Source organism: Culicoides brevitarsis, chromosome 3, assembly GCF_036172545.1.
Source record: "Culicoides brevitarsis isolate CSIRO-B50_1 chromosome 3, AGI_CSIRO_Cbre_v1, whole genome shotgun sequence".
Classification (NCBI taxonomy): Eukaryota; Metazoa; Arthropoda; class Insecta; order Diptera; family Ceratopogonidae; genus Culicoides; species Culicoides brevitarsis.
In genome coordinates this window covers 26,010,348-26,021,861 of record NC_087087.1, presented here as the reverse complement: position 1 = coordinate 26,021,861, position 11,514 = coordinate 26,010,348, and the positions used below count along the sequence as shown (strand labels likewise).

Genomic DNA, 11,514 nt, shown 5'->3' with positions numbered 1-11,514 from the left:
ACCCTCCAAACTTTGATAAATTATCAGAGTTTGAACCTCCAAACTCTGATTTTTTTGTTTCGTCAAAAATTGATCCAATATGATCAGAAATCATCTTTAGAATGAATATTTATTCAATTTCAGGCTTAAAACTGGTCAAAAAATGACTTTTAAAAAAATCAGAGTTTGACCCTCCAAACTCTGATAAATTATCAGAGTTTTAACCTCCAAACTCTGATTTTTTTGTTTCGACAAATATCGACCCAATATGAACAGAAATGAACTTTAGAATGAATATTTAATCAATTTCAGGCTTAAAACTGGTCAAAAAATGACTTTTAAAAAAATCAGAGTTTGACCCTCCAAACTCTGATAAATTATCAGAGTTTTAACCTCCAAACTCTGATTTTTTTGTTTCGACAAATATCGACCCAATATGAACAGAAATGAACTTTAGAATGAATATTTAATCAATTTCAGGCTTAAAACTGGTCAAAAAATGACTTTTAAAAAAATCAGAGTTTGACCCTCCAAACTCTGATAAATTATCAGAGTTTTAACCTCCAAACTCTGATTTTTTTGTTTCGACAAATATCGACCCAATATGAACAGAAATGAACTTTAGAATGAATATTTAATCAATTGCAGGCTTAAAACTGGTCAAAAAATGACTTTTAAAAAAATCAGAGTTTGACCCTCCAAACTCTGATAAATTATCAGAGTTTTAACCTCCAAACTCTGATTTTTTTGTTTCGACAAATATCGACCCAATATGAACAGAACCCTCCAAACTCTGATAAATTATGACTCTGATTTTTTTGTTTCGACAAATATCGACCCAATATGAACAGAAATGAACTTAAGAATGAATATTTAATCAATTGCAGGCTTAAAACTGGTCAAAAAATGACTTTTAAAAAAATCAGAGTTTGACCCTCCAAACTCTGATAAATTATCAGAGTTTTAACCTCCAAACTCTGATTTTTTTGTTTCGACAAATATCGACCCAATATGAACAGAAATGAACTTTAGAATGAATATTTAAACAATTTTAGGCCTAAAACTGGTCAAAAACCATTTTTTCTTCGAAATGCGGTAAAAATACATTTTTAAAAACATTTATGTCTTAATGCTGAGAAGATTAATTCAAGGAATTTTAGAACATTTTTTCATATAAATTTTTTTACTCACTTACTTTTTTGCATAAACTTGATTGAATTTTTCCAATACAATTATTAATTTTTAATAAAAAAATTTGAATTTTCTGAATTTTTCCTTAAATTAAAGTTTCCTTATGTTAAAATTGCTAAAAATATGACAAAATGTATTTTTTAAATATTTTAAATAATTTTTTTTTTACTTTTTATAAAAAATGAAAATTTCTAATATTCAATAATTTTTCAAGATTTTTTTCAATTTTTGAAATATTTTCTACCAAAATTAATATTTTCTAAAAATATTTTTCACAAAATTACTGTACTTAATTTGTATATTTCTTCAATTTTAAATCAAAAAAAAAAATATTTTTTATAAAAAATAAAAAATTAATAAAATTAAAAAATTAATTAAAAAAATTTAAAAACTCCTTCGAAATTAAAATTATAAAAATGAAAAACTTTTATAAAATTTTTTAGATAAATTTCACTTTCTAAATTAAAAAAAAAATAATAAAAGTCAAAATTAGATCAGCCTAAAGCAATAAAAAAAATGATTTTCCATTAATTCACATCCATTTGGCAATAAAGTAAATTTTGTTTATTATTTTTATTATTATGTACAATCTCATCATCTCTTAAATAAACGTTCTTTGATTCAAAAAATTCCCTTCAATCGAGAGATTTCGTAAAAACTAATTTTTCACACTCTCATTGATTAACATTTTCGTGCAAAATTATCACTCATTCGACACTCGTTCTCAATCGAAGTCTATAAATAAGTAAAAAAAAATAGTTTTTACTACTCTAATACTTTTCCTTTAGCGAGCCGAGGAAATAAAATAAACAAAAATGTGAGAAAGTGTCGTGCGGAGAATCCACATATACCGAAGAGCGTCGTTTCGTCGAAAGCGAAAGTGTGTAGAATTTATATTTTTAATTCTTCAAAGTGGTCTTTTTCGACACAAAACAGAAACAGAGAGCGAGAACTTCTGCCGCGGGGATCTCCAATTTCGGCGGATTTTCGTGCGTTACTGCGACTTGCGTGACTTGCGGGTGCGGCAACGATGGCAAGCATGTCAAATAGACACTCAACGCAATGGAAAGAGAGATAAAACGGTCGTCTTTCCATGTGTCAGCATTTCTTAGCAGTGATTTTCTGCCAAAGAGTGAGTCGAAAGCCGTCACGTCGACGGAAATTTTCATTCAGAACGAATTTTTTTGGTGTTTCAACGAGAAAAAGTTCCGAAAATGGGATGTTTTGAGCGATTTCCCACCGTTTCCTATTGCTGCGGATGCATCAGTCTCGAGGCAGGAGCCTTCACCTTGGGCATCCTCAAGCTGATCATGTCGTGGACGATCATTCTGCTTGCGGCATACGCTCTAAGTGACTACGAGGCACGACTTGAACGAGGTACGTAGCGAAATGCGCATCAATTTTTCGCATTTTTAACACTTTTTCCGTTTTAGGCGAAGAGGAATTCGTTTATATCTTCACGGGTTTGGCCATTTACGAGGTACTGGTGTCTGTGGCGGCAATTTTATTGATATTCGGAACGTTCAAAGTAAGAATCACGTGACGTCATTTGAGACAATTGCACGAAATTTTCTTTGTTTTTGCAGAAAAATATGCGTTTGGTTCATGTTTATTTGTGGTTCGAGTTGATTCTTGTAATTTTCACGCTCGTTCACGTCATTCTAGCGACAGCTTATCAATTTACGGGACGCGATCCCTTGCGACAAGGATACTTGATGTTACTTCTTGCGTTCTGTAAGTCATTTAAAATTAATTTTTTAAGAATTTTCTTAAAAAAATTTTTTTTTCAGTCATGAAACTCTATTTCTACATCTGTGTCATCTCGTATTACGTGGAAATGCATCGTCAGAAAATCCGGGCGGCGTACGCTTGTTCCATGGGATTGGCAAGTGCTCCGCCGGCACCGATTGTCGCTCAGTCGTACATGTATCCGCACATTTATTATGCCTCGACGTCATAATTTTTGCATTTTTATTTAAAACAAAAACGAATTCTGTGTAAAAAAAAAATTAAAAAGTGATAAATATTTAAAAAAAATTTTTTTTTGGTTAATTTTTTAATTGTGTATCAAGTTCATGTTATGTCACGAAAAAAGTACATCCGTGTCAGATGTTCACCTTTCGACAATAAAATTAGAAATGTACGTGATTTCTGTGTGTAGCAAAAGATATCAAAAGCTAAAAATAATTAGAACAGCCGTCGTTGCTTGAGAGCATTCATGACGATTTTATTTATTTAATTTTTTTTTGTATGAAAAGTAGGTCATTACAACGGTCAAAGTTGTTTCCGGTGACATTTTTACAGGGATTTTTTAAAGAGAATTTCTCATATTTTATTTTTTTATAATTTTTTTTAAATTAAAATTTTAATTTAATAAATAAATAAATATAGAAATAAATGAATTTAATTAATTTAAAAAAAAATCATAAACATTTAATTAAAAAAATTAAAATTATTTTTTTTCAAATTTAAATTAAATTGATTTTAAATCTAAAAATTTTTTAAATTTAATTTAAAAATTTTAACTCGTTCCGCTTCAAAGATAAATTTAAAATAAAAAAAATCAATTATTAAATTTTGAAGCTCAAACAATTTTCAAATATGAAATTTTAATTTTAAATACATTTTTGTTATTTATTTTTTTAAATTTATCAAAAAACTTTAAACCTGAAAGAATTTTTATGCGATTTTATGATAATTAATTTTTTGTTTTAAATAACATTGGATTTCACATGAGCTCAAAAGTCATTTAAAGGGTGTAAATTTTGTTGGTCAAATATAAAAAAAAAATACAAATTCAAATTTAAGAAAAAATAAAAAAAAATAAAATAAATTTTTAATTAAACAGTTAAATAATTTGAGATAATTTAAATTTTTTAATTAAAAAAATATTTTTTTTAAATAAAATTTAATTAATTAAAAAATTAATTAAAAAAAAATATTAATTTAATTTAATTTTTAAAAAATATTTTTTTTAAATATTAAAACAACTGAAGATATTTAATTGAAGATAAAAATTCAAATTTTCATAAACTAATTAAAAAAACTCAAAAATTTAAATTTAAATTAAAAATCTAAAGTTACATAAGTTAAAAAATCAATTTTTTAATTCATAAAAAATCATAAAATTCTCAAAAAAATCATAAAAAAATTATTTCTTCCGTTACTTTAAATTCTTTTTTCACATTCGGTGCCAAGTGACACTAACCACAAAATCGCATGGGCCTCCAAAAAAAATTCGTGTATTCAAAATTCATACATTAGCGTTGTTGGTTCTTCGACTCTGCTGCCTTGTGGGCAAAAATAAAATTTTCTATATATTTTTTTTTCTCATTCCTCCTACAAATTCGAATAAAGATTTTTTTGTCGTTGTTTGTGCGCCGAGAATCGCTGTGTACAAAATAAAAATAATATCGCAATAATAATAGCTGCACACAAAAATAAAACAAATAATAAAATAGTTGTGTATGTTGAGGAGAAACATGACAAAATTGTGTATGAAAAATTTTGAATAGAGATCAAGAAATTTTCTCATCGTTTTTTTGTGTGTGAAAAAAAAAGAATTTATGGATGTTACTGTACGACATCGTGTTCGTTCTCACTTCTTACCCGCTGCGATGTCAGTTAGATCTTTTGATTCAAATAAAAAAGTAGTAATTTTCATTCATTCATCAATAAAAAATTTAATAACTGAACAAAAGTGCGAACAAGTGTGACAAAGTGTGACGTATTAAAGAGAAAAAAAGCACTTTTATTAGTTTTTTAAGTAGTTTTTAAATGGGATTTTTAGAGGAGATACCGATCAGTCCGAAATGTTGTTGCTGCATCTCCAACTTACGCATCGCCACAATTTTCGTCGGTGCCGTGTCACTCACCACGCTAATTCTCACATATGCCGACTCCGTAATCCGGCTGATAAGCACCTTCACCTACAGAGACTACATCGACGATGGTGAATTATCTTCCGATAATTGATTAATTTTTCTCACAAAACCCAAATTTTTATATAAATTTTTTCTTCTTGCATGTCGCGGGGAACCTTTGAACATCAAACGAAAAAAAACATGCAATAATAATAAATATAGAACAGGTTTATTATTTTTTGGTGCTCTGGTTTCTGCTGCTCACATACGTTATGCCAAAAATTTTACTCAACATTCTGCTGATATTTGGAGCCGTAAAGGTTTGTCCCACATTCGCGTGAACTTAAACTCAATTTTTTACGATTATTTATTTTTTTCACAGAAAAAAGGAACGTCCATTAGCATATATCTCTGGTGCAACATGGTCTACTTTGGCTTGGAAGCCTTGACGATGATTGCTGCCGCCATTACGTATTTCGTCACAGATTACGTGAGTTGGGAGCCCCTTACAACATTCCTCGTGTATTATAGTAAGTAAAAAAAAAAAAATCCTCGTCGCCAATTTTGAAAAAAAAAAAATTTTTTTTTGTTCCATGAACAGTAGTACAAATATACTTTTGGCTCTGTGTGAATTCCTTCTACGCCGAACTAAAATTGGAAAGTCAGTTTTCCCTAAGACAACAAATGCGTGGAGCAACGTTAACAAACATTAATTTCTCAACGACAACAAGTGGCGCGAGTAGTAGTAGTAGTAGGAGTAATAGACAACAAAGTTTTCCGCTCAGATTGTTGCGAGCGAGCTGAGAAACGAAAATACTTGTGAATAAAAAAGAAAAATGACATGTGAATATTTTTGTTTTTTAGTGAATACTATAAATTTTGTGACATGATGAAAAATGGTTCGCGGATGATGAATGATAGAATTAGCAATTGAACATTAGTTTATAGTGATTTTTAATTTTTCCGTGAAATAAGAAATTTTGAAAAAGTGAAAGTTGAAATGATAAAAAAAAATTATCTAGGTTTTTATTTTGAAACAATATGAGTGATAATAATTTTGATAAACGATTTTTAAATTTGGAGGATTTTTTTTAAATAATTGGGAAAATTTTTGAAACACCTAAAAATTAAACGATTAAAGTGAAAATGGAATATTAATTCTTAAAATCATCCTAAAAAAATCATTATAAAAATTAAGATTAAATTTATCGAATTGTAGAAAATAATCAATAATACAAACGAAAGTGAATTATACCATCCGATTTCATCGTAAACAAGCATTTCATCAGATGGTTTTTTGTTTCTTGGGCCTAAATTAATCGAAAAAAGCTGAATTCAAAATTCTAGAATGAATTTTTGAGATTTTGGACGTTTTTAGTGGGGTTTCCAAGTACATCTTTGGCATACCCAAGCAAACTAAAAGTGCCTAAAAACACTAAAGCTCATTCCAGAATTTTGAATTTAGGTTTTTTGACTACTTTAGGACCAACTTACAAATCAAATCGTTACAGAAACAATTTCTGCTGTTTGCTCTAAGAAATCTCAGCTGGCGAAATGACACTTTCACATTACCATCAACTTTATTCACCCTATGCGAGCCCTATGCGAAAAAGGGGTGAAATTAACCCCTTAAGTGGTCAAATTAACCTCTTAGGATATAAATTAACAACTTAAGGGCCCAGTGGGAAATTTAGGCCTTATATTAATGCCCTCAGGGTCTAAAATAAAAGCCCTAAAGAGTTTTCTTAAAAGTTTTCCAACTTTTCGTTGGTTTTTTGAGAATTTTTTTTTAGAAAAATGAAATTTTGAGTAAATTTAATGATTTGCAGCCAAAAAGTTCTATCTTTCTGATGCAAAAATATATTTAATTGTAATAAACGTATGAATAATAGAATTAGGTCTAAAAAGTAGAATTTTCACAATAATTAGCGAGTTAAAATCGGATCATTGAGCCATTAAATATTTAATTTACTCAAAATTTCATTTTTCTAAAAAAAAATTTTCAAAAAACCAACGAAAAGTTGAAAAACTGTTAAGAAAACTCTTTAGGGCTTTTATTTTAGACCCTGAGGGTCTAAAAAAAGGCCTAAATTTAAGGGGTTAATTTCACCCCTATTTCGCCCATAGGTGGTATGCTTTCTTTCACAAACTCAAGAAGAATCATAAATTCAATCCCTTCAACCAATTTTTGGCTGCATCAGTTAATTGGAGAATCTCTTCTGGTTGACCATTGAACCCCAAGATTGGATAAACTGTAATATGTTTCATGGTCTGTTGAGGATCATCTTATGAAATTGATTAAAACTTCTAAATTTAGATACACTTGAGGGAAGCAGAACGATCATAGACTCCATGTTCGCTTTTGACTTGATGAGAAAAAGAATCGACTACCAACAACTGGCTTGTAAGATCACACAAAATCACGAAATATCGTACAACTTAAGACAACGTCGGCTTTTAATGTGTCCCATTACATGGCTACCAGTTTACTTCCAATGAGCCCTTTAACAGAATATCAAGAACATTTAATCATTTCGACCATTTGTACAACTGACTTTTCTCAATTTGTTAAAGTTTTTTTATATTTTTTTTGTTTCTAAATTTTCAAATCAATTATATTAATAATCATAGAAAGTTACGCTACTTATTCAAAAATATTTTTTTTAAATTTTTTTTCAACTTATTCTGAGCTCTAAAAATTATTTTTTTTATCAGCGAAAATAAAAGAAACTTTTTATTTTATTTATTTTTATTTAACTTATTTTATCCTAATATCAAAAATTCATAAATAATTATTAATTTTATTTCTATAATACAACCATAAGAGTTTAATAACTTTTTCATATTAATTATTTTGAATTCACGGAATTTCAAAAAAATTTTCGAAATATTTCGCGGAAGCAAAAGCACTTAATCCTCCGATCGCCGCTCCCGCAATGACATCACTCGTGTGATGATAATGTTCCGCAATTCTCGATAACCCAATCGAGTAAGCGTAGATTAGCAATAAAAATTGCAAACATAATCTCACTTTAATCTGTTTCACACGCGTGCCAAAGTAAAAAATCAAATAAATCGCAATGAACGATGCTGCTGCTGAATGAACGCTCGGAAATGACATGAAAACATCGATAGAATTGTTCTCTCCCGTACATTCGTAGTCTTCGATAAATCTCAATTGATTCTCAGGTGCACTGCAATCCACATTTGGTACACAAACATCCATGAAATGTGGTCTCAGTGTGCCACGAAAGAGCTTTGGCACGTACGTAAACGACATGCAAATGAAGAATCCGTGGAAATATTTTGTGATTCGTGCGTAAATGACACTCCATTGTCGTTTATTGCGAAATTGAATGAGAATTTCCGAGAAAATTAAGATGACAGGTGCTACGAGTAATGATTGTGCTGCGATATTGCCTTGACTGATGCGAGACTTCACGTACGGATATCGGATGGAATTATCGTTGCAGAAGAATCCGGTGCGAAATCCAACTTTTTGGCGCCAAACGTAAAAAATGATGACTGGGAAGAAGTAAAAAACTAACAGAACGATGTCCAGAAGGATAATTTTGGTGACTTTAAGCACGATATTTTTGGGTCTTTTTTTGTCAACGATTTCCAAGTCATCGGCTTCCACGGAAACAACTTCCATACTTTTGTAAAGAATTTAACTTGTTGTCTAAATATTGTTTTTAGTCTTTTCTTTCGAGACGTAATGAAGCACAATGAGAGTCATTTTGCAACAAATACCGAATGCCAACTGAAAAAAAGGCAACAACACACAAATTAAAGCGAGTTAATGAGAACTTCCGAACTAAATTTTAAACCTTATCAAAAATTTTATCAAATGTGGTCGTAGAAAGTGTACGTAGACCCGATGATTAAGTACCTACAACACATACGGGCACACATGAAGGCAGATAAAATCAATTATATATATTTTTTTTATGTGTCAGTCTGTAGTCAATTGAGACATGAACGTGGAGAACCTGTTGTTTAATTTACGTCAATTTTTATTTTGGAAGGAAAATTTGTTATCTTTATTTTTAAGTTCTTCGTAAATAATCGAATCGACAATTAGTTTGAGTTTGAGAAGGACGGCGCAACTGACGAAGTTGTTTCATGTTTTTTCGTGAATAAATTCTCCTCATGCATTTTTTAATACATGACAAAATCTTAACAAGCCGTAAAGCTAATAAAAAAAATTATTTAGAAAAAAAATAGGTAAAGAACTTTCGAAGAAAAAAAAATGGAAAATTTAAAAAATGTGGTATTCTAGACTATTCCTATAGATTTCCGTGATACTAATGAACTGAATTTTTTAAAGCCATGGCTAAAAAGACTTGCATGACAAAATTCCAGTTCCATAAGATTCGGATGTTCATAGCTTCAATTTTTGGTCTTTATATACTCTCAATTGAATAACTTTTGCAAGCAATAGTGTCAGTACTGAAAACCAGCATTACATAGTAAAATCTATAAGTTCCTTTAAGGGCGATTGATTTCTTCAAAGAGTTCTTCAGAAGTAAGTCGTGCTTTCTAAAGTCAATCTTTGTTATTTCCTATGCTGGACTAACATTCGAGCGATACAGATTTCATCATTTTTCTTTCGTAGCATATAATTCTGATCAAGCTGCTTAAGAGCATTACCGATACCGTCTACTACGCCTTTTCCATGGCTTGTGGCGTGAAAAATGCATTCTGTATTCAATTGAAATGATAAATTTGCAAACGATTTTATGTTTTTATACTGACTAGCTGCTCCATCCGTGAAGTACCTATAATAAAAGTTAAGGTTATATTTTAAAGTTTTACATTAAAACTTACTAAGAAGAAAATTAAAATTGTAAAAAAAAATTGACAGCATTAAAAGTATGAAATATTTTGAAGAAACTCGAAGTTTAACCGTATCTGTTGAAATTTTTTAATTTAGTTAAAACTAAAACTTAAAAATTCGTACCAAATTTAATTTAAAAAAAATGTGACTTCAAATAATTCTCAAATTGCTTTCAAACTAAAATTACTTAAGAAATTTTTTAAAAGGTGAAAAAAAACTAAATATGTAAAAAATAATAAGAGTAAGAAAACTCTTCTAAAAATTGTAACGGCCTTCACTGTTTATGATCTCTTTATCAATAATTGCCGTTCTAAATTCCCCTCAACGTAATATAAACAAACTTTTGTATTTATTATTGTCTTAATTAACTATTTTTTATTGAATTACTCTACTTTTTCTATACTTTTAGCCTTGGTAATGAAACTGTTTAATCTATTTATAAATATTTTTAATTCAACTTTGTGTTTTTGTTTCTTCTGTTTTCTTCTTAAAACTATTTTCAACCACTATACAAGTAACCATCGCACAAAAAACTCCAATTGCAGCTCCCACAACGACATCTTTCCCATGATGATGCCAATCGTAAATTCGCGATATTGACACTGCATAAGCATAAAGCAACAATAAAAATTGAATTCCAATTCGAAATCGCTCATTTTTCAGTTTCCTTTGGAAATACATCACCAAATATGTGGCGCCAAAGAAGGCCTGCGACGAATGCCCACTCGGAAAAGTGCGATAAATGCTGATGAAAAAATCGGGATTCCCGCATTCGTAGTCGAGAATAAATTTCCCGTGATTCCTTGTGTCACTGCAATCCGAGCCATCAGGCATCACGGGACGACAAACATCGAGAAAATGCGGTCTTAAATTCCCATCGAAATACTTTGGCAGCCACATGAATGAACAGCATGCGATATAGCCGAAAATGTAATGTGCGATGCGGGTGTACAAAAGATTCGTGACATTGACCTTTTTTGTCGTTTTATCACAGGAAGCATCATTGCCTTTGTTGTGATAATATTCCACTAAAATTATCGAAAAAATCGGCACGAGCAACGTTTGGAGCACAACTGTCGTTTCGCTGATCGTGGATTCCTTGTAGGGAAACTGCAACGTTGGATCATCGCAGAAAAATCCGCCGTGATGACGTCTGTTTATCACTAATTGCAAAATTTTGTACAAAATCATCGGAAATGCGAGAAACAATAGGAACAAAATGTCTTTGAAAACTCGCATTTTTGCACTTGGATGACTTTGAGGCACATCGGGTTTCGTTTCAGGCGTCGATTTTGGCGGATTTTCGTCGTTTTCGGTCTCCATTCTGTCACAAAAGTCGATAAAACGTCGCGAGACAAGGCACGAAATCGGATCGTCACAGCCTCAGTCAACAAATGATACTAATCATCATTTAGATTCATTCATAAGAACATGTGTTTGGTACGAATGTGTACGGAAATTTACACGAAATTGACATATGTTCGATGCGAATGTGTGTGTGAGTCGGTATATTTGACACACTGTTACATATTTCAATGAATGAAGAATTTGTTTTGTCTGTTCATTGATGTGTTTATTTTTGTATATGAAATGATGTGGTGAGTGGTATGAGTTCATATACAAAAACTTTTGTGAGGTACA

General features: G+C 30.4%; 4 protein-coding genes across 4 annotated transcripts; 2 read left to right on the top strand and 2 right to left on the bottom strand.

The window, feature by feature from the left end:
- Positions 1 to 2,308: 2,308 nt before the first annotated feature.
- LOC134835671 (uncharacterized) lies at positions 2,309 to 3,145 on the top strand. Its single transcript, XM_063850590.1, has 4 exons — positions 2,309 to 2,547; positions 2,604 to 2,698; positions 2,757 to 2,904; positions 2,961 to 3,145. The coding sequence occupies exons 1-4, from the start codon at positions 2,385 to 2,387 to the stop codon at positions 3,128 to 3,130; spliced, it is 576 nt and encodes a 191-aa protein (XP_063706660.1). The 5' UTR covers positions 2,309 to 2,384; the 3' UTR covers positions 3,131 to 3,145.
- A 1,932-nt stretch (positions 3,146 to 5,077) lies between these two features.
- Positions 5,078 to 5,837, top strand: LOC134835426 (uncharacterized). The gene is made up of 4 exons (XM_063850305.1): positions 5,078 to 5,122; positions 5,256 to 5,353; positions 5,416 to 5,563; positions 5,635 to 5,837. Exons 2-4 carry the CDS (start codon positions 5,306 to 5,308, stop codon positions 5,835 to 5,837), a joined length of 399 nt encoding a protein of 132 aa, XP_063706375.1. The 5' UTR covers positions 5,078 to 5,122; positions 5,256 to 5,305.
- Positions 5,838 to 7,893: 2,056 nt separating this feature from the next.
- On the bottom strand, positions 7,894 to 8,688 carry LOC134835425 (putative phosphatidate phosphatase). The gene has a single exon (XM_063850304.1). It carries the CDS (start codon positions 8,686 to 8,688, stop codon positions 7,894 to 7,896), a length of 795 nt encoding a protein of 264 aa, XP_063706374.1.
- Positions 8,689 to 10,234: 1,546 nt separating this feature from the next.
- Positions 10,235 to 11,250, bottom strand: LOC134834741 (putative phosphatidate phosphatase). Its single transcript, XM_063849496.1, has one exon. The coding sequence runs from the start codon at positions 11,194 to 11,196 to the stop codon at positions 10,327 to 10,329; it is 870 nt and encodes a 289-aa protein (XP_063705566.1). The 5' UTR covers positions 11,197 to 11,250; the 3' UTR covers positions 10,235 to 10,326.
- Positions 11,251 to 11,514: the final 264 nt, after the last annotated feature.